Raw genomic sequence first — 24,892 nt, 5'->3', positions numbered from 1 at the left:
TGCTGGGGATATAACAGCTAATGGAAAAACCAGGGGACCTTTTTGTGATGGGCTACAGAGTGAATATATTTGGCTTTTGTCACAACTAGCGAGCTTGGCTGTAGCAGCACAAAAGCAGCCTCATGGAGGCTGAGCAGGGAGTCTGCCCTGGAGATCATGACCCGAGCCGAAAGCAGATGCTTAATCGGCTGAGGCATCCAGGTGCCCCAAAATAAACTGCAATTCAAAACAGGGTGATCTGGGCGCCTGGGGTGGCTCAGATGGTTAAGCGTCTGCCTTCGGCTCAGGGCACGGTCCCAGGGTCCTGGGATCGAGTCCCGCCTCGGGCTCCCTGCTCCTTGGGAGCCTGCTTCTCCCTCTGCCTCTCTCTCTGTGTCTCTTTCTCTCATGAATAAATAAATAAAATCTTTAAAAAAAAATTAAAATTAAAAAAAATAAAAAAGGGTGATCAAGGCAGGCCTTACTGAGAAGGTGACTTTTTAATAAAGATTTAAAGTTGGTGAAAGAGTTATAACTGGGAGAACATTCTGGGAAAAAGATGGAAAGCACAAGAGCCCTCAAGTGAGAAGAACCTGGAGGCCAGGGAGGCTGGAATAAAGCAAGTGAGAAAAGTAGATGAGGAAAGGCAGATCACACATGGTCTTGCAGACCGTGCTTATTGGGAGACACCCAGGGAATATTCTGAGCAGAACGGTGTTCTGATTTCTGTGTCAAAAGGATCACTGCTGAACAGAACTTGTCAGAGAGCAAGAGCAAAAGCAGGGAGCCCAACTGGAGGATATTGTAATAATCCAGGTGAGAAGTCACAGTACCTGGACCAGGGTGGAGGAAGATGCTGTGAAGTCTGCAGTTCTGGTTATATTTTGAGGGCAGGGCCCAGAACAATTTCTGAAGCATACATGTGGGATATTTTGATTATAAAGGTTGGTTGGAAACTTCACTGTTAGAAACTTACCTTGCAATTCAGTACAACAAACAAGTTATTTCATACATAAACATGAGTATAAGTAAACGTAAAAACATAGAAAGTTAGGGTTAACTTCTGTTCTATATTTCCAGCAATTAACAGTGACACAATGACTAAGAAAACCCAATTCCTCCTAGAGTCATATAATTTTCCTTCTATAGCTAGTCCAAATTATCATGGTGAGGCTTCACCTATGTTAAGTGGTTTCTAAGTAGTGTCTATTCAACAGAGTAAATGGGATGTGACTCCAGGCCAGTTGCTTGATCCTACAGAGAATACAACTCAACATGAGTCCCACCCATTGTAAGTGTGGTGCCATGCTTAATGGAAAAGCGGTTCTGTGTCAAATGTCCCTGCATACCTTAGCTCCTTCTCAGAGATTCAAAGTGTACCGTAGGAGGGTCAAGTCTCTGTAACCCTGAAGGAAAAAAACTTCTTTAACCACGAATCTCTCTTCGACCCTATCCCTTTCTGCCTGCTTTCACCTTTTCTACTTGTTCCTATCTTAACCAGAAAAAAAAAAAAAAATTCAGTGGACTCATGATACACAGAACATTTAACTTCTAGCCAAGAAAGAGAAACATGTCTCTTCTAGATCAAAGATTCGTTATACGACTTATTCCTAAACACTCCTGTCTTGCTTGTCTCACAAAGTAGCTGCAAGGACCAAATGCAATTACATACATTTTGCACACTACCTAAGATATCCAGTGCACGGCAAAAGAGAAGTCAAAGGAACGACATTTCAAACAATAATAATAAAAAAAAAATCCATGGGTTCCCATACAGTCTTTACAGTATTGAAGTAGAGACTACCTTGAGAGACTGCAAGGCATTTCCCAGTGACAAGTAATCTCACCGTTGCACTAAAAGGGTCAGGTTATTTTTGTTAAAAAGCTACCTTTTGGGGAGACTGACATCACCAAGATGGCAATATAGATTGTTCCTGACACTGCTCCCCTTCACAAGAACAACTACTGTTCCTGTACAAGACACCAGAGAGAAAACCCAAGAGCAGACAAAATTGACTTTAAACTAAAAATGGTAAAAAGAGAGAAAAAATAAGTCATCATAATATTATAAAGGGGTCAATCCATCACAAAGTTTTAACAAATGTAAACATCTGTACACCCAACAATGGAGCACCTAAATATATAAAGCAAAAACTAACAGAGCTAAAAGGAAAAAGAAACAGCAATACAATAATATTTGGGGATTTTAATACTGCACTCTTAACAATGGCTAGATCATTCAGACAGAATCAATAAGGTAACAGCAGGTTTGAACGATACTATAAACCAAATGGACCTAAAAAACATATACGGAACATTTTATCAGTCAACAGCAGAGTACACATTCTTCCTAAGTGCACATGGAACATTTTCTAGGATAAACCACGTGTTAGGCAACCAAAAAAAAAGTCTCAAGTCTTAGCAAATTAAAGAAGACTAAAATCATACCAATTATCTTCTCTGACCATAATGGTATGAAATTAGAACTAACAGGAAAACTGGGGAAACGCATATGTAAATGGAAGTTAAACAACACTCTCCTAAACAATTGATGGGTCAAAGGGGAAATAAAGTATTTTGAGACAAATGAAAATGGAAACACAACATACCAAAATTTATGAAATGCAGCAAAACAAGACCTAAGAGGGAAGTACCTAGAAATAAATGCCTACATTGAGAAAGATCTCAAATAAAGCACCTAACTCTATACCTCAAGGAACTAGAAAAACAAGAACTAATCCCAAGTTAGCAGAAGAAAGGAAATAATAAAGATTAGAGCAGAAATAAATGAAATATAGAGCAGGAGAGCAATAGAAAAAATAAACTTACAGTTAAAAAAAACAAACCCTAGAGTCGGTTCTTTGTAAAGATAAATTTGATAAACCTGTAGCTAGATAACCAGGAAAAACCAAAGAACCCAAATCAGCAAAATTGTAAATGAAAGAGACATTGCAACTGAAACCACAAAAATACAAAAGATCATAAGGAGCTACTACAAACTATATGCCAACAAATTAGACAACTTAGAAGAAATGGAAAAATTCTCAGAAAAATGCAGCCTTACCACGACTGAATCAGGAAGAAACAGAAAACCCAAAGAGACCAATTACTAGCAAGGAGATTGAATCAGTAATCAAAAATCCCACAAAGAAGGGATGCCTGGGTGGCTTAGTTGGTTAAGCATCTGCCTTTGGCTCAGGTCATGATTCCAGGGTCCAGGGATCAAGTCTTGCATCAGGCTCAGCGGGGAGCCTGCTTCTCCCTCTGCCTGCAGCTCCCCCTGCTTGTGCTCTCTCTCTCTCTCTCTGACAAATAAATAAATCTTTAAAAAAAAAAAAAAATCTCACAAAGAAAAGTCCAAGACCCGATAGCTTTGCTGGTGAATTTTACCAAACACTTAAAGAATTAACACCAATCCTTCTCAAACTCTTCCAAAAAGTCAAAGAGGAGGGAGTACTCTCAAACTCATTTTACTAGGCCAGCAATACCCTGATAACAAAGCCAGAAAGGACACTACAAGAAAACTATAAGCCCCTATCTCTGGATGAAAATGGATGAAAAAATTCTCAATAAAATACTAGCCAACTAAATTCAGCTGCACATTAAAAGGATCAAGTGGGATATATCCTCGGGATGCCAGGATGGTTCAACATCCACAAATCAATAAATAGATATTAATAGAATGAAAGAAAAAATATAATCATCTCAATAGACACACAAAAAAGCATTTGGCAAGATTCAATATCCAATCATGATAAAAATTCTTAACAAATTACGTATAGAAAGAATGTACTCAACATAATAATGGGCATATATGAAAAACCTACAACTAACATCATACTCAATGGTAGAAGGTTAAAAGCTTTTTCTCTAAGATTAAGAACAAGTCAGGTGTACCCACTCTTACCACTTACATTCAACATAGTACTGGAAGTCCTAGTCAGAGCAATCAGGCAAAAGAAATAAAAGGCATCAATATTGAAAAGGAAGAAGTAAAACTGGCTCTCGTCATAGATGACATGACTTTCTATATAGAAATCCCTAAAAACTTATCCAAAATACTATTAGTTCCAATCAATGAATTCAGTGAGGTTGAAGGATACAAAATTAACATGCAAAATCAGTCCTGTTTCTATACTCTAACAACAAATTTTCTGAAAAAAAAATTAAAGATATTGATCCCATTTACAATAGCATCAAAAACGATACTAAGGAACAAATTTAACTAAGGGATATGAAACATTTCGACTCTGAAAACTACAAGACATTGAAGAAAAAAATCTAAGACACAGATAAATGTAAAAGTATCTCCTGTTCATGGACTGAAATAATTTTTATTGTTAAAATGTCCATACTACCAAAAGCCATCTATAGATTCAATGAAATTCCTATCAGGATTCCAAGGACATTTTTTATGGAAGCAGAAAAAAAAAATCCTAAAATATATATGGCACCACAAGACCCCAAGAGCTAAAGCAATCCTGAGAAAGAACAAAGTGGGAGGCATCATACATCCTGATTTCAAGCTGTATTAGAAAGTTAGTAAAAATATAAGCTATAGTGATCAAAACAGTATGGTACTCACAAAAAAAACAGATACATAGACCAATGGAACAGAGTCAAGAGCCCAGAAATAAACCCATGCACATATGGTCAACTGATATTTGACCAGGGAGACAAGAACACCCAGTAGGAAAGAGATGTTCTCTTCAGTAAATGGTGCCGGGAAAAGTGGATATCCACATGTAAAATAATAAAACTAGACCCCTATCTTACACTACTCGAAAAGAATTAAAGACTTAAATGTAAGGCAGGAAACACTGAAACTCCTAGAAGAAAATATAGGAAAAAAAGCTTCCTGACATGGGCTTTGGCGATTATTTTTTGGATATGATGCCTAAAGCACAAGCCACAAAATTAAAAATATATGGAACTACATCAAACTAAAACACTTCTGAATAGCCTAAGAAACAATCAACAAAATGAAAAGACAACCTACAGAAAAAATATTTGCAAACTATATATCTGATGAGAGGTTAATATCCAAAATACATAAATAATTCATATAACTCAAGAGCAAAAACATAATCCAATTAAAAAATGGGCAAAGAACCTGAAGGGACATTTTTTCCAAAGAAGATGCACAAATGGCCAACACATGAAAAGATGCTCAACATCACTAACCAGTAGAGAAATACCAATCAAAACCACAATATCATCTCACACCTGTCAGAATGGTTATCACCAAAAAGGTAAGCAATAACAAACACTGGCAGGGAAGTGGAGAAAAGGAACCATCGTGCACTGTTGGTGAGAATATAAATTGGTGCAGCTACTATGGAGAACAGTATGGAGGTTCCTCAAAAAATTAAAAACAGAACCACCATATATCCATAGAACATGAAAACATTATGTTGAAGAGATATCGGTACCCCCTTGTTCACAGCAGCATTACTTCCAATAGCCAAGACATGAAAGTAACCTAAGTGTCCATTGATAGATGAATGGACAGAGAAGATGTGATTAGAAAATAAAAAAAATAAAATAAAATTACACAGTGCTGTATGTTAGTTATATCTCAGTAAAACTGGGTAACAAAAACTACCTTTTTTTTTTTTTCAAAGGATTTTATTTATCTGACAGAAAGAGAGACAGTGAGAGAGGGAACACAAGCAGGGGCAGAGGGAGAGGGAGAGGCAGGCTTCCCACCGAGCAGGGAGCCCGAGGCGGGGCTCGATCCCAGGACCCTGGGATCATGACCTGAGCCGAAGGCAGATGCTTAATAACCGAGCCACCCGGGTGCCCCAAAACTACCTTTTGAACTGTGAATAAAATGTTAATCAGGGTACCAAATAACCTAAAAGTGTATGAGAACATGCAAAAAAACCCACTTTAGTGACAAAGAAAAGAAAAAAACACCCTGAGATTTTATGCTTGAATTCAAATATATATTACTTTCTGGACTGCACAGTACACCCTTTTAATTTGAAAACAAATACTTAATATTTTCTGATTACAAAAGTACACATGATCACTACAGAAAATTTAAAGTACAGAATAAGTATTTCAAATTTAAAAAAATAGGTGAAGGGGATTAAGAGCACACTTATCCAGATGAACACTGAGTAATGCACAGAACTGCTGAATTACTACATTGTACACCCGAAACTAATACAACACTCTACGTTAACTACACTGGAATTAAGATCGAAAACTTAATAAAAAAATAATAAAAGAAGACATGAAAAAAAAAGTTAAAAACAATCTTAACCCACCACAGAGAATTTATCAGCCATAAAATCCTCGTCCATTTGATTTTTCTGCACATACATATTACAAACAAAATTTCCTTTTCACATAGCTAGGACCAGATAGCTTTTTAAATTTTACTTTTTTACTTAACTGGAGGATAGGATTATCTCCCTTTGTCCTTAGATATTGTTCTGTAAGTTTCAACCTCTTCATAAAAGTTTGCCATGTGAACACACTGATGCTAACCATTCTTCCGTGGGTGGGCGTTTGCCTTCCCCCATGTTCCCACTGTGTAAAAAGCTATAAGGGCAATTTTCAAATATAGCTCTTCATGTGCATCTCTGATAATGTCCTCAGGATAAATACCTAGAAAGAAAACTTCTGGGTCGGAGTACACAATTTTAAGGTTTTGCTACATACTGTCAAATTGTTACCACCTTCCTGGAGAGAAATTTATATTCCCAATAGCAGTGTATAAGAATGTTTATCTCATGTTCCTCCCCACCACTAACTACTGCCTTAAAAAAAATATTTGCTTTGTTACACATTTTTATTTTTGGTTTGATTTGTATTTTTTTGATTACTTGTGAGTCTGGACGTTTTTTCATATTCCTCAGAGATACTCCCTCTCTGTGAATTTACGTGTATTGCCCATATTTCTATGGAGAGCGTTCATCTTTTAAAAAAATTATTCCTAAGAGTATATTGTGATATTTTTACTAATGCTTTGTTGCTAGTTCAATTTTAGACAAAGTCCTTCCAATCAACAACAGCAGAGGCATTGCTCTTCCTGCAATTTCATGAGCTGAAAAACCAACTTAAAAAATTCAGGCTGAGGCAAATACTGCATCCAGAAAAATTAAGTCGACCCTAACCCCAAACAGGAGGTGGCACCGGGGGATTCCTTAGCCCACAGGAATGGTCTATCAGGAAGTTTTCCCAGAAACAGTAAGGTAATCTTGAACAGTGGTCTTTCTGATTCAAATGCAAAGTCCGTCTCCCACGTAAATCAGGAATTTTTTGGGTTGTGTTTTGATTCCGGCTTTTTCCATGTCCCAGTGGTCCTGGTTCTTGGGGGGGTTCCACTGTGAAACTGAACTGGGGGGAGACAGGGGTAGACACACCACAATCTGTCTGAGAGGGTTACGTCTTCACACTCCTTTTGTTTCAAGGTACTGGGTGTTGGCAGCCCTCTTAGCGCAAGGTTGCTGCTTGGGTTTACTTTCACTTACATCCGTATACCTGTTGGTAAGAACAAAGCTGCCTATCACAGAAGCTATACAATTGGTTGTTGATTGACCCTGCAGCTGCAGTTTCTACCCTGGGAGTGGGGTGGGGTGTGCACATTCACACAACTTTGTTGACACCATCAGAGACATGCAGAAGAATGCTCTGCCATGAGCAGATTTTCTGCAGTGACAAGAAACATACTTGAGTTTTTCTTTCTCCGTTTCACAACTTTTGTCTACCAGCCACTGGCAGAAGTCACCATTTCTTCAGCTAAGAAATGCTGCTTTCCAAAATCCTTTGGCAGAGTCTCCCAGAGATTTTTTTTCTGCTCCTTCCTAATTTAGAAACAGTCTTCAAAGGGAAAAAAACAAAACAAAACAAAACCCAAAAAACCACCTGACAAATCAATCTGAGAAGAAACCAACTCTGATGTAATTTTACATGTCTTTCCCGGAACGTTTCAGAGTTTACCATCTACAACCAATACAATTCGGATGGGATCATTTGGGGGGGGAAAAAATAAGCAAAGATGTGCATACCCTAAGATCAGACCATTCTTTATTCAAGAAGCAACATGTGATACAAATTCAAGATTTTATTAAAAATTATTTGTGATTTAACATAATATCTCGATGGTTACAGCTTTTAACAAGCTTTTAACAAAGCAAACTAATGAGTTATGTGAATAAACAGAAGAGTGAACGGTGTTAGCTGTGACATTTAAAGGATCACATGGTCTTAATTATTCTTTTGATAACATGCAACTTAGTGAACATCTATTCAAGGGACTGAACTCCGTGCCTACTATAGAATTTGCAGTTGAATTAGAGCTTTGTTTCCTGCCTTTGGCAGTTTTAAGCAAACAAATGGAAATGGTTTTAAGAATTTATAAAAATCTACCACCTACCAAAAACATTTAAAAGGTAAAGTGATAAGCTCTAGAAAGAGAAAAAAAACAACACATACACATGTATTTATTTGTGGGATACAGTAACAGAGAACAGAAGTCATAATGGGGGAAGCAACCAGAAGTTCAGCCCATGCCAACCCTTTACTTGTTCTTGGCTGTCAGGGGCTTCCGGCTGATCTTTTTCGATTTGTCATTATTTTTCTTCGGTGGTTCTGGGTTTGCCTGCATGTGTCTGCCGTAGAGGCTGAAAAGAGAGAGGCAGAAAGGGTGAGACCCACCTTGCCAACACAGGACCAGCTCTTATTGGGAGGGCTTGAAAGAACAGATTAATCTCCGGGAATGTTCAGGAAGCCAAAGAAAACTAAAAGATCACTTCTACTTGGTCTGGGTCAGACGTTTTGTTTAAGATTATAAAATTCTCTTACACACACACACACACACACACACACAATACACTATGAGGTCAGTTCTGGACAAGTGTCCTGCAATTTCACACTCACTGGGCCGAGTGTGAAAACACCCAAGGAAGAGGGATCTGGGGCCGTGAGAATGGAAGATGCTCAGCCCACCTGTTCGAGAATGAAGCTCGAACGGCTGTGAGTGCGGAAGTCGACAATGACAAAAACCGGGTTGCACTGAAGAGACAGAGTGTCCATCGAGTGAAAAGTGAACATCACGCCTGGCCAGCAGAGCCCAGGGGCTGCATAGTGTGACAGAGAGCAATGGTGTCCAAGCCTGCTTTGGCTCCCCGCCCATGATTTATAGTGCTGCGACGGCGGCCACATATCAATGCCACGTTAATAAGTACCGTTGATTAAATGCTGACAAAGTACCCTACAATTACAGTGGATGGCATTCGTCACAGAGCGTAGCTCGCTTACGGCTGAGAGGATTGAACCCAACACAGCAGATAGTAATTAATTGATAATTTATGAGTAATTCTGATTAAACAAAATTAAAAGCCACCCTCAAATAAATACGGCTCCACCTTAACTGCCCTTATGGATAAAAGTGTGGCCCAGAGAGAGCCCAGTGTGTGTGTCTCCGTTCCTCCAGAGGAAAGGCAACGCGTGATCTGCTTGTGGCAACTGCCTTGTGCCACGTGAATGGGGGAGGACACCGAGACTGACCTCCCGGTGCAAGGTGTCCCTTGTTCTAAAGTCCACTCAAGGAGCTGATACTCTCTTGATGCTTGCACCTTGCCAGGCAGACTGGTGACATGGACTGATGATGCTCTTGAGGACACAGACACCGCGGTTGGCGGGCCAAAGGACGGACCTCGTGCACAGAGCTGGCCAGCTGATGGAGTAATGAGGGAAAGGTGATAGGTGACAGTGTGGTCTGTCTTCTCAGAGGTTTCCAAGTGTCTCCCCAGAAGGGCTACGAGCAGCTTCCACCAGCACTGGCCATGAAGAGAGGTCTCCGCTCCCAAGGAGCTCAGAATGCAGAGTCTGGACCTGGTGGCACTGACCCACAAGCCGGAGGATGTACATCCAGCCTGGGGCTGGGAATGTCTCCAGGTAAAGCGGGGGACCGTCTCCCCATTTAGGTGGATCTTTAAATCCACCTAAGGCCCCTGCGCCCTACACTTTAAAAAGGGCCACTGATGCCCCTGCAGTCTATGTCATGGACACCCAGGGGCCCTGGATCCCGGGAAAGGAACCACTGGTTTTGACAGGAAATTTCAGCCAGGCCAGCTGTACTGCTCTTGCCGCCCCAACCCCACTGATGTCCCTGTCCCAATCCCGGGAATTTGTGACTGTCCCCTTACATGGCCAAAGGGGCTCTGCCGAGATGATTAAGGATCTTGTAATGGATCTATTATCTGGGGACCCCCCTCCCTCACCCCTGTAGCATCTCTCCCAGAGGCATCAAACAGGTTAAAGAAGTAGCCAAAGTAGACTTCTCCATTACATTCCTCAGCTTTAGCAACACATACCCTGAAACATACATTTTCCTCTAGCAGGCCCGGCCCCTCCCCTCCTCCTAGGACACAGCTTTCTTCACACTCACACAGCAGGGTGGTGTCCCCAGAGGCCTCTGCGCTCCAAGCTCCTCTCGCCCCGCACACAGAAAAGGCCTGACTCTGGTCTGTGCATTCCTCGCTTCCTTCCGGCCTCATGTACCTCTCCTCTCTTTCCCAACCCTTACCCCCAGAAGGGAAAAAAATATCCCTGTTCTTACTCACAGAGAGCATTCAATTTTAAGGGTTACATAGCGCATGAGCTGGGAAATCTGGAAGGAGTGACACAAGGAAGATGTCAGAGGAGGGAAAAGATCTGACAAGGGCCCACGTGTCACGTCCTGAAGGAGTAAGAGCTGAGGTGGGCATGGAGGGCTTCCCGGAAGAGGTGGGGGTTTTGCTGGGCCTGACCGTGGTGATCCAGCAAAATTATCACAGAAGGGGTTGCAAAAGTTGTTTGGAACTCAGCAAGGCTCCTTTTGTTAGGAAGAAACTAGAATGTTCCAACGTTCCAATGTCTGCCTTTTTTAGTCAGACCCCACTGCGCTTGGCCCTCCTGGGGCTACACAGCAAGTCACTACCTAGGGCCAGATCAGAGAGAGCATTCCCTGAGCTTGATGTTTAAATCCTCCTCTTGCGACTTACTAGCTGTGGACTCTGGGCAAAGGATTGGCACCCCCACAGCCCTCACTCACCATGCCTCAGCTTCTCCATCTGTAAAAAAATGATGCTGTGTTCAGAGTATGGTGGTATCAGTGTTTAAAATGAGCCCAGTACCTGGTTCGTTTACTGGAAGTGGTCAGTGGATGCTTGCTGAAAAACATGACTGACGTGGGGTTGTAGTTGGAAGGATTTAATAAAGATAATGATTACTTCTTTAGGGCTTTTTCCTTTGAAAAAAAAAAAAATAACGGTATTTTCAATCAACGCCAAATCCCCAAGCATCTCTGGGAGAAAGGTTTTAATCCTCTTTGAAGAAAGCAACTAAGGTAGAGCTAAATGCATGCCCCCACTTCCTCAGTGAGTCACTGGCAACGCAGGGATGCTGCTGCGTCCTCCGCCTCATCTCTGACTCCTCCAGCTGCATGGGCAGACCAGACACATGGAGACATCACTGGGGTAGAGCAGTAATGACAAGCATCTGAGGGTCCGAAGTCTAGGGTTCCACTCCTGGCTCCAGCAGGGATTAGCCATGGGGTTTCCCTTTGGTTAGTCAGTGTGGTGGGCAGAATAATGCCCCCCACCCCCAAAATACTGACATTCTGACCCCTGAAACCTGTGAACATATTCTATCATAAAGGGACTCTATGGAGGTGATTAATTAAGGATCTTGGGCTGGGAAGATTAGCCTGCATTTTCTGGGTGGGCTCAGTGTAATCATAAGGGTCTTCTGACCTTCCCGAAGGTCAGAGCCAGAGAGATTTGAACATGTTACACTGCTGACTTTGAAGATGGAGGAAAGGGGCTCCCAGCAAGAAACACAGGCAGCCTCTAGAAACGAGAAAGGCAAAGAAGGGCATTCTCCCTGGGAGCCTCCAGAAGGACACAACCCTGCGGACACTTTGATTTCAGACTTCTGACCTCTGGAACTGTAAAAGGATCTATCTGCTTTGTTTGCAGGCACCAAGTTTGTGGTACTTTTTTACAACAACAGGGAACTAATGCAGTAAATGGGCCTTTCTGGGCCTGATAGGGCAGCCTAGAAGTGAGGTGTTTGCTTACCTTCAGCAGAAGAAAAACAGGAGACTTTCTGGGAGTAGCAGGTCATTGAAAAGAAGGAAAAGTTAAAAAACTAAGTTTCGAGAAGGGCAAAGGATGCCCCAAAGGAAAAAATGGGTTCTGTTTCTACCAGAAAAAGAGGGAACAGGTAAGCAAAGTGTCTCCTCTCTACTCTGAAGCTAACACCCTGATCCATGTTTTGAATGTACCCAGGATTTCACTTCTAGAGGTGGCTCAGTGAGACATGGAGAGGCCAACGCCATTGGATGAAGTTTCCCAAGAGGAGGGGGCATGCCATGCCACACAAAGCCACATGGGGAAGTGCCAGGGTTGGTGAGGAGGCAGAAGGAACAAAGCAGGGAGCAGGACTCCGTCCTTTATGGTGGTTCCACGGGAAGGAATGGGTGGGTTTGAGTGAATTTACGGGTGGACCTTTGGAATAATTTCCAGGTGCTCGGGGCTATCAGGCTGGCCTCCAGCTGTATGGTACTAGGACAGGGGAAATACTGGCTTGCTATGTGGGAGTTCCATGAAGGAGGTGGTCGAGGTGTTAGCTTTGGATTGGTTTGGTTGGTTTATGTATCAGAGACAACCTGGCAGATAAGCTGGTTGCTCTCTCTAGGAATTAAGCTCGCCCTGGAAAGGGCAGTCTCTCCCCCAGCCTGCAAGACCTCCGAGATGTCAAAACAGCATAAAAGATAGCGAATAAGAAACATGACTAATTCATACAATCACAGTCTCCTGGCCCCACACCCCCACTGCATGACATACTTTGCCCTTGGCCTTAGCGAGCGGCCTTAGCTTCTCTGACTCCACATGCTCCTTCTCCCTCCTCCACCTGGGAAAACCACAATCATCCCTGGGACCCTGGCACAAGGCACTACCCAAACCGGCGTATCTCCTTAGCGCTCTGCTCAGGTGGCACCTGTCCCGCCCTCCTGGAGCCCACGGCACCCTGCCCTGGGGATCCGCAGACCACAGGCCTGGGGCTTCACTCCCCTCTGCCTTTGTGCACCCTACTCACTCTCAATGACAGGTGACTCTGGGCAAGTGGCTCACCTGCCACAGTCGAAGCCTGTATCTGCAACCTGACAATGAACACTCCTAGCTACCTTGTAGGGCTTGGGCAAAGATTAAACCGGACCCGGGAAAGGTCTTGTCTGTGCAGGGACTCAGCAGACGTTCCAGAACGGCAGCTGACATCTTTGACCTCTCGCAAAGGTCCAAGACTCAGGCTGAGCCGGCCAGTTCCTCCCACCTGACATGTTGCCTGTGAGCACATAACAGAGCCAGGAATGTGACCTTGTCATTATGTGCCTTCAGAGGGAGGAGGCTTCCAGTGGGCACTGAAATCGGGCCAGCAGCTTGAGAGCGGCGACAGAGGGAGCCTGGCTCAAGGTCACCAACAGGACAGCAGCCGCTGGGGGACAAAATGTTCAAGCCCTAGAGCGGAGGGACCCGATGCCACAGAGTCTTAGAAAGTCCCCTCTCCCGCTGACGTGTGAGGTGGACAGAGGATAATTGAAAGGTGAGTAAGGAGTGGAAAAAAACCACCAAAGAACAATCCAAAGTGACAGGAAAGGTTCCATTGTGCACAGGAGTCTGATGAGCATGCTTCCGTCACTGAAGAGAACCTCAAAGGCGGGGGGCCTCCGGCTGCTCTCCGGCGCCGCTCAGCCCCCTCCTGGGTCTTTCTGTTCTCATCCGTGTGGGACTGGCCCTGCCCTGAGCAGCCACCTGCTGAATTCCTGCCGACGACCACCTCTGGAGGAATCCCTGGGAAAGGGTCCCATGGGCAGCTGGGGGCATCTGACGGATCACTTCAGATGCATCCGGTTAAAGCAGCCTGCACACAGGCCATCTGAAGCAACGGAACCCCACACTGACGGCTGGGACTGCAGCAACAAACTCCGGTCTGCCCGCATCAGAAGAGAGTTTGCACCTCATCGTAAGGATGAGGTATGCATGGTTTTCTATTACTGGTATCCAAATTTTACTGAATATGGGCAGTCTCACTGTGGAAAAAAATCCACAGGAGTCTTCTCGTCTCTTCCAGACCATCAACCCCTTCAGGGCTACAGCAGAAGACCACGGTGGGCCCACCCCATTCCTTGTGAAAATTCCCTCTCTTGGCTGCAGTGCACCATCTTGGTTCTTAGTCTCTCCTTTGGACGCTTCGGTCCTTTAGTTTCTGCTTTTACCTTTGTTTTCTCTTCCCTAGAAAGGACATCTCACTTAGCAGTCAGTGACTACCTCTGAGCAGCACACCCCACGTCCCCCCCGCCCACCAAGCCACCGCCATCTTCAGCCCCTGCTGTGCCTGCCTTACTCCCACTTGGACACTGAGCTATTATATCCAACCAAAGCACAGAACAGTTCCCTACCCCGACTTCCACAGGTCTGTCCCTCTAGGTCTCCAGACCTTGAGGATCAAAACACAGAAGTCGCTTTGACATCTGCCTCTTCTTTTGGTGATCACGTAAATCAAGTTTGATTGGCACTTCCTCTGAAATTCTTAGCCTGGGAACGCGTGGGTGGCTCAGTCATTAAGCGTCTGCCTTCGACTCAGGTCATGATCCCAGGGTCCAGGGATCGAGCCCTGCATCGGGCTCCCTGCTCAGCGGGAAGCCTGCTTCTCCCTCTCCCACTCCCCCTGCTTGTGTTCCCTCTCTCGCTGTCTCTCTGTCAAAAAAAAAAAAAAAAATCTTAAAAAAAAAAAATGAAATTCTTAGCCTGGGACCAGGGAAGTATCTAAAACTCCAAGCCAAGCTCTAGGTGCTTTTTCCAGCAGGAGGAGAACACAGCTTTCAACAGCTTCTCAAAAGGGTCATAACCCAGTGGATTTATTAGGCTCTTTAGGGTGCTTAGTCTGATTTTCATCAACCTATGATTTTTATCCATTCTTTTCCTCTGCCCTAACTTAGGCCCCATCATATGGTCATTAGACTATTATAATGGGTCCCTTCCCTCCTTCAGTGTGTCCTACACCTGGCAGAATCATCTCTCCCTGGTTCACGCACGGAAAACAGCCTCCACTGCTCACCAGGTCATGTACCCAGCCTGGTAGGTGACATAAAGCAGCCACAGAACATGTCATGTAATGCTGAACTCAACCACTTCCTCTCTCTGTCCTCTAGCGCACCTGAGCACAGGAAGGCTGGTCTGGAGGAAGGCAGTGTGGCGGACAGTCAAGAGAACCTGGGGGTGAGCCCTGCCACCTCGCACCTGTTAACCTCAGAATCCTCTCTCTTTCCAGAATATCTGTTACCTTCACCGGAAAATGGGATTATGTGCACACTGTCTACCTCGCAAGTGCTCTGGCAGCCAGACCGGCTTGGGCTCCTCCGTGTGTTTGAAAAATAAGATGGTGCTAAATCGATCTGAGCCCTGGCAGTAGCCCTTCCTGCCAGGCAGCAGTCCTTTTGGTCTGTTTCTTGCTGATCTGTGTTAACTACCATCTGGAATGTCTGCCTGGGTCCTGTTCCGCAATTCGGATCCCATCCATGTTTTTAGGCTTTTCAGGGCTTTCGCCCCCCTGCCCCAATTTCTGCCTTCATAGAACACTATGGGATTTATCAGGATTTCACCAACAAGTCCTTGATGGTACATAGGTCCCTGATCTCGGCTTGTCGTTCTGAAGTCCCGGCAGTCCTGTGATTACGACACATCGCAGTTACGCCTACTAGACATTCGGCCCCCACTGTCACAACAATCCAGGGAAGAACGGGCTTTTCCTCATTTTTCGAAGGAGGAAACCGAGGCTTAGCAAGTTTAGGCCCGGATCAAACCCAAGCAGTTACTCCCAAGTTCAAACTCTGATGCGGGGCTTGATCCCAGGACCCTGGGATCATGACCTGAGCCGAGGGCAGATACTTAACCCATTGAGCCACCCAGGTGCCCCCCAAGTTCGAACTCTTAATGCACTGAATTATCTTATCTCCCATCTTCTTTAGATTTCTCAGATTTGTCTTAATAAGCCTACCATTTTCTTGAGGGTGGGGACTGCAGAGTTCACTTCTTTTGTATTCTGTATATTCAAGGCACAGCTAGAAGCACATTGTGTGCTGTGTAAATATTGTGTTTCAGAATGCCAGGTATATGAGAGGTACAATATGCTGTTCTTAAGTCATTTGCTCATGTCATATGCCTCCCTCCTGTTGTTTTGGGTGTTTCCATGGAAAGTCCTCATACAGACCAAGAAAAGAACCAATCTGAAAATCCAAGTTATATGGCCGGTGACAATAACGGAGAGAAATAACTCTGTTTATAATCTATAATCTTATGGTGGGATGCTAAATTTAAAGTCTCTACAAATAAATCTGTGGACAAAGTGTGAAGCCTAGATTATTAATAAGCATTTTGCAATATCTTTATTTATCCTATCTAACAGCTATGAGGGGCTGGTGACAGAACCTTAGCACAGAAATTGCTGAGTCTTAAAGAAGAAAAGAAAATTAATAGTTACCATATCCCCAGGAGAAATCTCATTAATTCAAAAGGCAATGATTTTTTGAGATCAAACCTCCAAGAGATGGTTCCATGCAGCTCCCTAATGGCAGTCTGTCTTTCCCGCTTTTCTCCATTACAACCCTCGCACCTCTGCATCCCCAACACACAGGGTAAATCAAAGTATAAACATGCATTTTGAAATCCATGGAAATAGCCAAAAGGAATTCACAGATGGCCTAAAATGGATATTAAGCTATACAAAAATATAAAATATAAAGCAGATTTTAAAATACCCCCATACATTCTGGGCTCACTATCTGCCCCACTGGAGGGGAGAAATGAGGATTCTGGTATAGCAAAACTAACAATCTCGTGCACAAAAGATGCTCATTAAACTTCATCATCCTGTCTACTCTAATGATGCTTTTACTTAATAAAAATTCCCCGAGCAGTTGCAAGGATATTAGGCAAGGTCTTTGGTTATGTATCAGAGGTCCGAACTGTCACCAGCAAACATGCAGTTCAGGGAGTAGGTTCCCTGGGGAAGGAGCAAATCCAGCTTTCACGGAATACATGCAGAGAAAAATCAATAACTGCAACTTGCTTCCCCGCTTAAGCATTTAAGAAAATAGGTAATCCTTTTAAATTAAACTGTGAAGTGCTAAATGTTGCAATTTCCAGAATAAACTAAAAGGCAAGAGGAAACAAGTCTAAGGGCATTTGTAAGTTTCCCAAACAAGCTTCCTTAACAGACTTCATACTCGGCCTGAATATTTTTTATGAACAGAATTATTTTTCGATCTAGTACTTAACATTTGCAGAGATTAAAAAAGAGACATCTAACCATACACGCGTGTGTTAGTGGTACACACTTAGATATACAAACTTAACCATAAATACCAGGGAGTGAGGAATTCTTTTTATATGTGCAATCTGCCCCCTTCAAAAATTATTCTTAAAAAACACTACTGTTAAAATTCACTAAATTGAATCTGGCTCTCAAAAGCCAGATTCAATAAAGTAATTCTCTTAACAGATCCCTTAACATGGACAACCGGATATTAATGCTACGTAACCATAAATTACTTGTTGCAATTGTATAACCTACTTAAAATTTCACATCCTGCCAAACAGACTTGACTGGAGAGATTACTTCAGTTGAGGCAAGAGTGAGGCGCCACCCCAAACCGTGAATTTAAAGGCAGTAAGACCATCCGGCTACGTGTTCAGTGATACCACTGACACAAAGTGGATCAAAGCATCAACAGGAAAAGTCACCCTGAGTAACACCAGCTCAACTCCGAGGCCAGTGGGTCTTGGCAGTAAGCTGACCGACGGTATTAACAAAGCTGGACAGAGATTCTGCGCCTCACAAGTGTCGGTCTTGGTCAGTGGTACAAACGATGGGGTAAATGTTGGCAGTGGGCATTGAAGCACCGCCCCCCGCCCCAGAAAGGTGGTGAGGACCCAGGCTGGGAGTCCCGTGTGCCTGTGCATGTCCTGCTAGCGTCATGTCTCTAAGAGGAAGCAGAGAAGACAAACATGGTTTGCTGCCCCAACCCTTCCAACTCTCCCCTCTTCCACCTCCCACCTCCCACTCCCAGCCCCCAGCATGTGGGCAAACATGTCAGGCCCTTGCCCACTTCTGAGATTTGTGCTTGCCATTTACTCTGCCTGGAGTGTTCTCTTGGCATCCCGGAGACAGGCATGATCACCATCTCCATCTTACAGATGAGGGTATGGACGCCCAGAGAGATTCCATGCCTCGGAGGTGAATGGCTATACTGCCTCCATTTTAGTGTCAAAACTTGGCTCAGTCTGAAACTGTTCCCTTTGCCCAAGGGGCACAATGACTAGTTCATACATGAGCCTGTGGTCAATTTGAGCCAACTAAAGAAAGACCTATGATCTTTGCTCAAGCCGTCGGGAAGACAAGTTCTTTGTTTTCCAGTGATTTCAGTGAGGAGCCCAGGTGTACTGTCAGCCATGTTGACATCTTGTTTAGAGAGCCTGCAGAGAGAAACCAGCCCCCTTCTGCATGAAGCTTCTATGGCATTTTCCATCTATCAACTCATTTAAACCTGAGGAAATATCACATGAATGAAAGAAGCCATGTGGCTCCAGATATAAGTGATATCGCAAATGAAGAGGTAATGTCACAGAACTAGGAAAGTTAGTGTCTAAACAGAGAAGCTTTGCTTTTTCTTGTTTTTCAGATAAAGACAAATAGTTAAAAGCATATTTAGAGATTATTATTCCTCCCACGCCTAATCCTCTTCCTCTTTGTGGCTAACCATTGGGAATCTCTGTTCCTGAGACTGCTCCTTCCTCAGTTTCTCTCTGTCCAGGTGGCTTGGTGATTTGACCATGGCAGGGGACTCATGGCCAGGTCAGTGGAAAGCTAGCCATCTCTTTAAATTTAAGTACAAGCCTATAGGTTCCCGGGGCAGGGCAAATAACACTTGAACTGGATTCAGAAGCCTTCGGAATTAATCTGGTATCTGGATAATCTGCTTCCCTAGACAGAAGATGGGGCGTTTGGACCTATATAGGGGCAGTAACTGTCTGGTCTGCACCCTGTCACACCCCTCACAGGATGACTGGGTGCTGCATGAGACAGTACCCTAACCCTGCAATCGTCCAGGCAATGGCTTGAACCCTGTAAGAGTTGGACATCTGGAGGCGGAGCAAGATGGCTGAGGAGTAGGAGACCTAGATTTCGTCTGGTCTCAGGAATTCAGCTGAATAGGAATCAAACCATTCTGAACACCTACGAACTCAACAGGAGATCGAACAGGAGAGTAGCAACAACTCTCTGAACAGAGAAGCGACCACTTACTGGAAGGTAGGACGTGCGGAGAAGTGAATCCGAGGCGATATTTGGGAGGATAGACGGCAGGGGAGGGGCCTCCGCCGGCCGCTTCTGGCAAGTGCTAGAGCCGCGGAGCACAAAATCGGACCTTTTAGAAGTTGGCTCGGCGGAGGGACATCGCTGCAGTGGCTAAGCGGGGGGGGGGGGGGGGTGGGGGGGGGGTGGAATCCTCCCCGGACACTGTGGTCTCAGGACCCTTGGGGTCACAGAGAGACCGGGGGTGCCTGAGTGCGCCAGAGCTCCCAGGTATCAGAGCGGGGAAGCCGGCTGCAGAGACGGAGCAGAGTCGTGGGCTCTCAGCTCGGGGTTGCCATAAACTGTGATCTGCGGCACAGTCGGGGCACGGCTCCCCCAGCAGGGACCCAACAAGCAGCAGATCCGGGGAGACTCCCCTTCCTTCCCGGGGAGGAGCGGTGCGGGAGCGCACTGCAGGGATCTGCTGGGTTTGGAGACTCCGTGCGGGGTCGGGTGCCAGAGATAGCAACGCTCGGTCACAGGCCGGGTGAGCACGGAGTGCGGCCGGAGACCGGGGACACGGAAGTGACTGCTTTTCTCTGGGGGCGCACTGAGGAGCGGGGCCCCGGGTTCTCAGCTCCTCCGAGTGGAGATTGGGAGGCCACCATTTCTGCCCTGGTCCTCCAAAGCTGTACCGAGAGCTTGCAGGGAACAAAAGCTCCTGAGAGCAAACCGGAGCAGCTTCCTTAGCCCGGACCGACAAGGGCGGGGCAATTCCGCCTCCGGCAAAGACATTTGGAAACCACAGCAACAGGCCCCTCCCCCAGAAGATCAGCACAAACAGCCAGCAAGCCAAGACCAAGTTGATCGATCAAGGAGAATAGGAGAACTCCAGCGCTAGGGGAATACTGCACATAGATTCATGGCTTTTTTTTTTTTTTTTTAACCATGATTCATTATTTCATCAAAGTTAATTTTTGTTGACTGTTTTTTTTTTATTTTTATTTTTCCCTTTTTCAACCAACATCTTATAAATCCTTTTTTAAAAAAAAAAACCAAACATTTTTTATTTTTCATTTTTAGAGTCATATTTTATCCCTTCATAGTAGTTACCCTTATTTTTGGCATATATATATATAAGTTGTTCTCTCTTTAAAATTTTGAGGTACACTTTCTTCTAACAGATCAAAATATACCCTAAATCATTAGTGTATGGCTTTGTTCTAGTCTCCTGCCTGATCACATTCTCTCCCTTTTTCCTTTTTTTTTCTTAAATCTTCTTTCTTTTTTCAAACAACTTATCTTACCAAGTCCTTTTATAAAATCTTTTATAATTTTCATCTTTACAGTCATCTTCCATCCCTTCATTGTATCAACCCTTATTTTGTACATATATGTCTTTCTTCCTTTAAAATTTTAGGAGGCACTTTTTTCTAACAGACCAAAATACGCCCAAAATCTAGTGTGTGGCACTGATCTATGCACTAGCCTGATCATATTTGATCATATTCTGCCTTTTTTGTATTGTTTTGTTTTTGTTTTTATCTTTTTTTTTCTTTTTTTTTTCTTTTTCTCTTTCTTTTTTCTTTCTTTCCCTTTCTTTTCCCCTGGTTTCAGGTCTTTTCTGATTTGTATACAGTATATTTGCTGGGGACGTTGTAAACCTGTTAGCATTTTGTTCTCTCATTCATCTATTCTCCTCTGGACAAAATGACAAGACGAAAGAAATCACCTCAGCAAAAAGAACAAGAGGTAGTACCGTCAGCCAGGGACCTACTCAATACGGACATTAGTACGATGTCGGACCTAGAGTTCAGAATCATGACTTTAAAGATACTAGCTGGGCTTGAAAAAAGCGTGGAAGTTATTAGAGAAACCCTTTCTGGAGAAATAAAAGAACTAAAATCTAACCAAATCGAAATCAAAAAGGCTATTGATGAGGTGCAATCAAAAATGGGGGCACTAAATGCTAGGATAAATGAGGCAGAAGAGAGAATCAGCGATATAGAAGACCAAATGATGGAAAATAAAGAGACTGGGAAAAAGAGAGAGAAACAACTACAGGATCACGAGGGCAGAATTCGAGAGATAAGTGATACGATAAGACGAAACAACATTAGAATAATTGGGATCCCAGAAGAAGAAGAGAGAGAGAGAGGGGCAGAAGGTATACTGGAGCAAATTATAGCAGAGAACTTCCCTAATGTGAGGAAGGAAACAGGCATTAAAATCCAGGAGGCACAGAGAACCCCTCTCAAAATCAATAATAATAGGTCAACACCCCGACATCTAATAGTAAAACTTACGAGTCTCAGAGACAAAGAGAAAATCCTGAAAGCAGCTCGGGAGAAGAGATATGTAACCTACAATGGTAGAAACATTAGATTGGCAACAGACCTATCCACAGAGACCTGGCAGGCCAGAACGGACTGGCAATATATCTTCAGAGCACTAAACGAGAAAAATATGCAGCCAAGAATACTATATCCAGCTAGGCTATCATTGAAAATAGGAGGAGAGATAAAAAGCTTCCAGAACAAACAAAAACTAAAGGAATTTGCAAACACGAAACCAGCCCTCCAAGAAATATTGAGAGGGGTCCTCTAAGCAAAGAGAGAACCTAAAAGCAGCAGAGAGCAGAAACGAACACAGACAACAGACAGTTAACAGTCACCTTACAGGTAATACAATGGCACTAAATTCATACCTTTCAATAGTTACCCTGAATGTAAATGGGCTAAATGCCCCAATCAAAAGACACAGGCTATCAGATTGGATTAAAAAACAAGACCCATCAATATGCTGTCTGCAAGAGACTCATTTTAGACCCAAAGACACCCCCAGATTGAAAGTGAGGGGGTGGAAAACCATTTACCATGCTAATGGACACCAAAAGAAAGCTGGGGTGGCAATCCTTATATCAGACAAACTAGATTTTAAAACAAAGACTGTAATAAGAGATGAGGAAGGACACTATATCCTACTTAAAGGGTCTATCCAACAAGAAGATCTAACAATTGTAAATATCTATGCCCCGAACATGGGAGCAGCCAATTATATAAGGCAATTAATAACAAAAGCAAAGAAACACATTGACAACAATACAATAATAGTGGGGGACTTTAACACCCCCCTGACTGAAATGGACAGATCATCTAAGCAAAAGATCAACAAGGAAATAAAGACTTTAAATGACACACTGGACCAAATGGACTTCACAGACATATTCAGAACATTCCATCCCAAAGCAACGGAATACACATTCTTCTCTAGTGCCCATGGAACATTCTCCAGAATTGATCACATCCTAGGTCACAAATCAGGTCTCAATCGGTACCAAAAGATTGGGATCATTCCCTGCATATTTTCAGACCACAATGCTTTGAAACTAGAACTCAACCACAAGAGGAAAGTCGGAAAGAACTCAAATACATGGAGGCTGAAGAGCATCCTACTAAAGAATGAATGGGTCAACCAGGAAATTAAAGAAGAATTAAAAAAATTCATGGAAACCAATGAAAATGAAAACACAACTCTTCAAAATCTTTGGGATGCAGAAAAGGCAGTCCTGAGAGGAAAGTATATAGCAATACAAGCCTTTCTCAAGAAACAAGAAAGGTCTCAAATACACAACCTAACCCTACACCTAAAGGAGCTGGAGAAAGAACAGCAAATAAAGCCTAAACCCAGCAGGAGAAGAGAAATCATAAAGATCAGAGCAGAAATCAATGAACTAGAAACCAAAAGAACAGTAGAACAGATCAACAAAACTAGGAGCTGGTTCTTTGAAAGAATTAACAAGATTGATAAACCCCTGGCCAGACTTATCAAGAAGAAAAGAGAAATGACCCAAATCAACAAAATCATGAATGAAAGAGGAGAGATCACAACCAACACCAAAGAAATACAAACAATTATAAGAACATATTATGAGCAACTCTATGCCAGCACATTAGATAACCTGGAAGAAATGGGTGCATTCCTAGAGATGTATCAACTACCAAAATTGAACCAGGAAGAAATAGAAAACCTGAACAGACCTATAACCACTAAGGAAATTGAAACAGTCATCAAAAATCTCCCAAGAAACAAAAGCCCAGGGCCAGATGGCTTCCCAGGGGAATTCTATCAGACATTTCAAGAAGAATTAATACCTATTCTCCTGAAACTGTTCCAAAAAATAGAAATGGAAGGGAAACTTCCAAACTCATTTTATGAGGCCAGCATTACCTTGATCCCAAAACCAGACAAAGACCCCATCAAAAAAGAGAATTACAGACCAATATCCTTGATGAACATGGATGCAAAAATTCTCACCAAAATACTAGCCAATAGGATCCAACAGTACATTAAAAGGATTATTCACCAGGACCAAGTGGGATTTATTCCTGGGCTGCAAGGCTGGTTCAACATCCGCAAATCAATCAACATGATACAATACATTAACAAAAGAAAGAGCAAGAATCATATGATCCTCTCAATAGATGCAGAAAAAGCATTTGACAAAGTACAACATCCTTTCTTGATCAAAACTCTTCAGAGTATAGGGATAGAGGGTACATACCTCAATATCATAAAAGCCATCTATGAAAAACCTACAGCGAATATCATTCTCAATGGGGAAAGGCTGAGAGCTTTTCCCCTAAGGTCAGGAACGCGGCAGGGATGTCCACTCTCACCACTGCTATTCAACATAGTATTAGAAGTCCTAGCCACAGCAATCAGACAACAAAAAGAAATCAAAGGCATCCAAATCGGCAAAGAGGAAGTCAAACTCTCACTCTTTGCAGATGATATGATACTGTATGTGGAAAACCCAAAAGACTCCACCCCAAAACTGCTAGAACTCATACAGGAATTCAGTAAAGTAGCAGGATACAAAATCAATGCACAGAAATCAGTGGCATTCCTATACACCAACAACAAGACAGAAGAGAGACAAATCAAGGAGTCGATCCCATTTACAATTGCACCCAAAACCATTAGATACCTAGGAATAAATCTAACCAAAGAGGCAAAGGATCTGTACTCAGAAAACTATAAAATACTCATGAAAGAAACTGAAGAAGACACAAAGAAATGGAAAAACGTTCCATGCTCATGGATTGGGAGAATCAACATTGTGAAGATGTCAATGCTACCTAGAGCAATCTACACATTCAATGCAATCCCCATCAAAATACCATCCACTTTTTTCAAAGAAATGGAACAAATAATCCTAAAATTTGTATGGAACCAGAAGAGACCCAGAATAGCCAGAGGAATACTGAAAAAGAAAAGCAAAGCTGGCGGCATCACAATTCCGGACTTCCAGCTCTATTACAAAGTTGTCATCATCAAGACAGTATGGTACTGGCACAAAAACAGACACATAGATCAATGGAACAGAATAGAGAGCCCAGAAATGGACCCTCAACTCTATGGTCAACTTATCTTTGACAAAGCAGGAAAGAATGTCCAATGGCAAAAAGACAGTCTCTTCAACAAATGGTGTTGGGAAAATTGGACAGCCACATGCAGAAGAATGAAACTGGACCATTTCCTTACACCACACACAAAAATA

The 24,892-nt window shown here is 43.2% G+C and overlaps 1 protein-coding gene across 3 annotated transcripts in view; it reads right to left on the bottom strand.

Moving 5' to 3' along the window:
• The window catches only part of RSU1 (Ras suppressor protein 1), a 253,585-nt gene that overhangs the window by 44,305 nt on the left and 184,388 nt on the right, over positions 1 to 24,892 (bottom strand). For 2 of the 3 annotated variants that reach the window (XM_028114093.2, XM_088025799.1), the window contains one exon: positions 8,003 to 8,615. The exons of the other annotated variant lie outside the window; for it this stretch is intronic. In XM_028114093.2, coding sequence (XP_027969894.1) covers positions 8,513 to 8,615 — 103 coding nt within the window. In that variant the 3' untranslated portion in view covers positions 8,003 to 8,512. Of the gene's footprint in view, positions 1 to 8,002; positions 8,616 to 24,892 lie in introns of those variants that run through there. 3 annotated transcript variants of the gene reach the window in all.

The sequence above is a fragment of the Eumetopias jubatus genome, unplaced genomic scaffold (genome assembly GCF_037043125.1).
Source record: "Eumetopias jubatus isolate StellerSeaLion01/CBP00866 unplaced genomic scaffold, mEumJub1_p1.0 scaffold_8, whole genome shotgun sequence".
Taxonomy (NCBI): Eukaryota; Metazoa; Chordata; class Mammalia; order Carnivora; family Otariidae; genus Eumetopias; species Eumetopias jubatus.
This window is presented reverse-complemented; position numbering and strand designations above follow the sequence as displayed.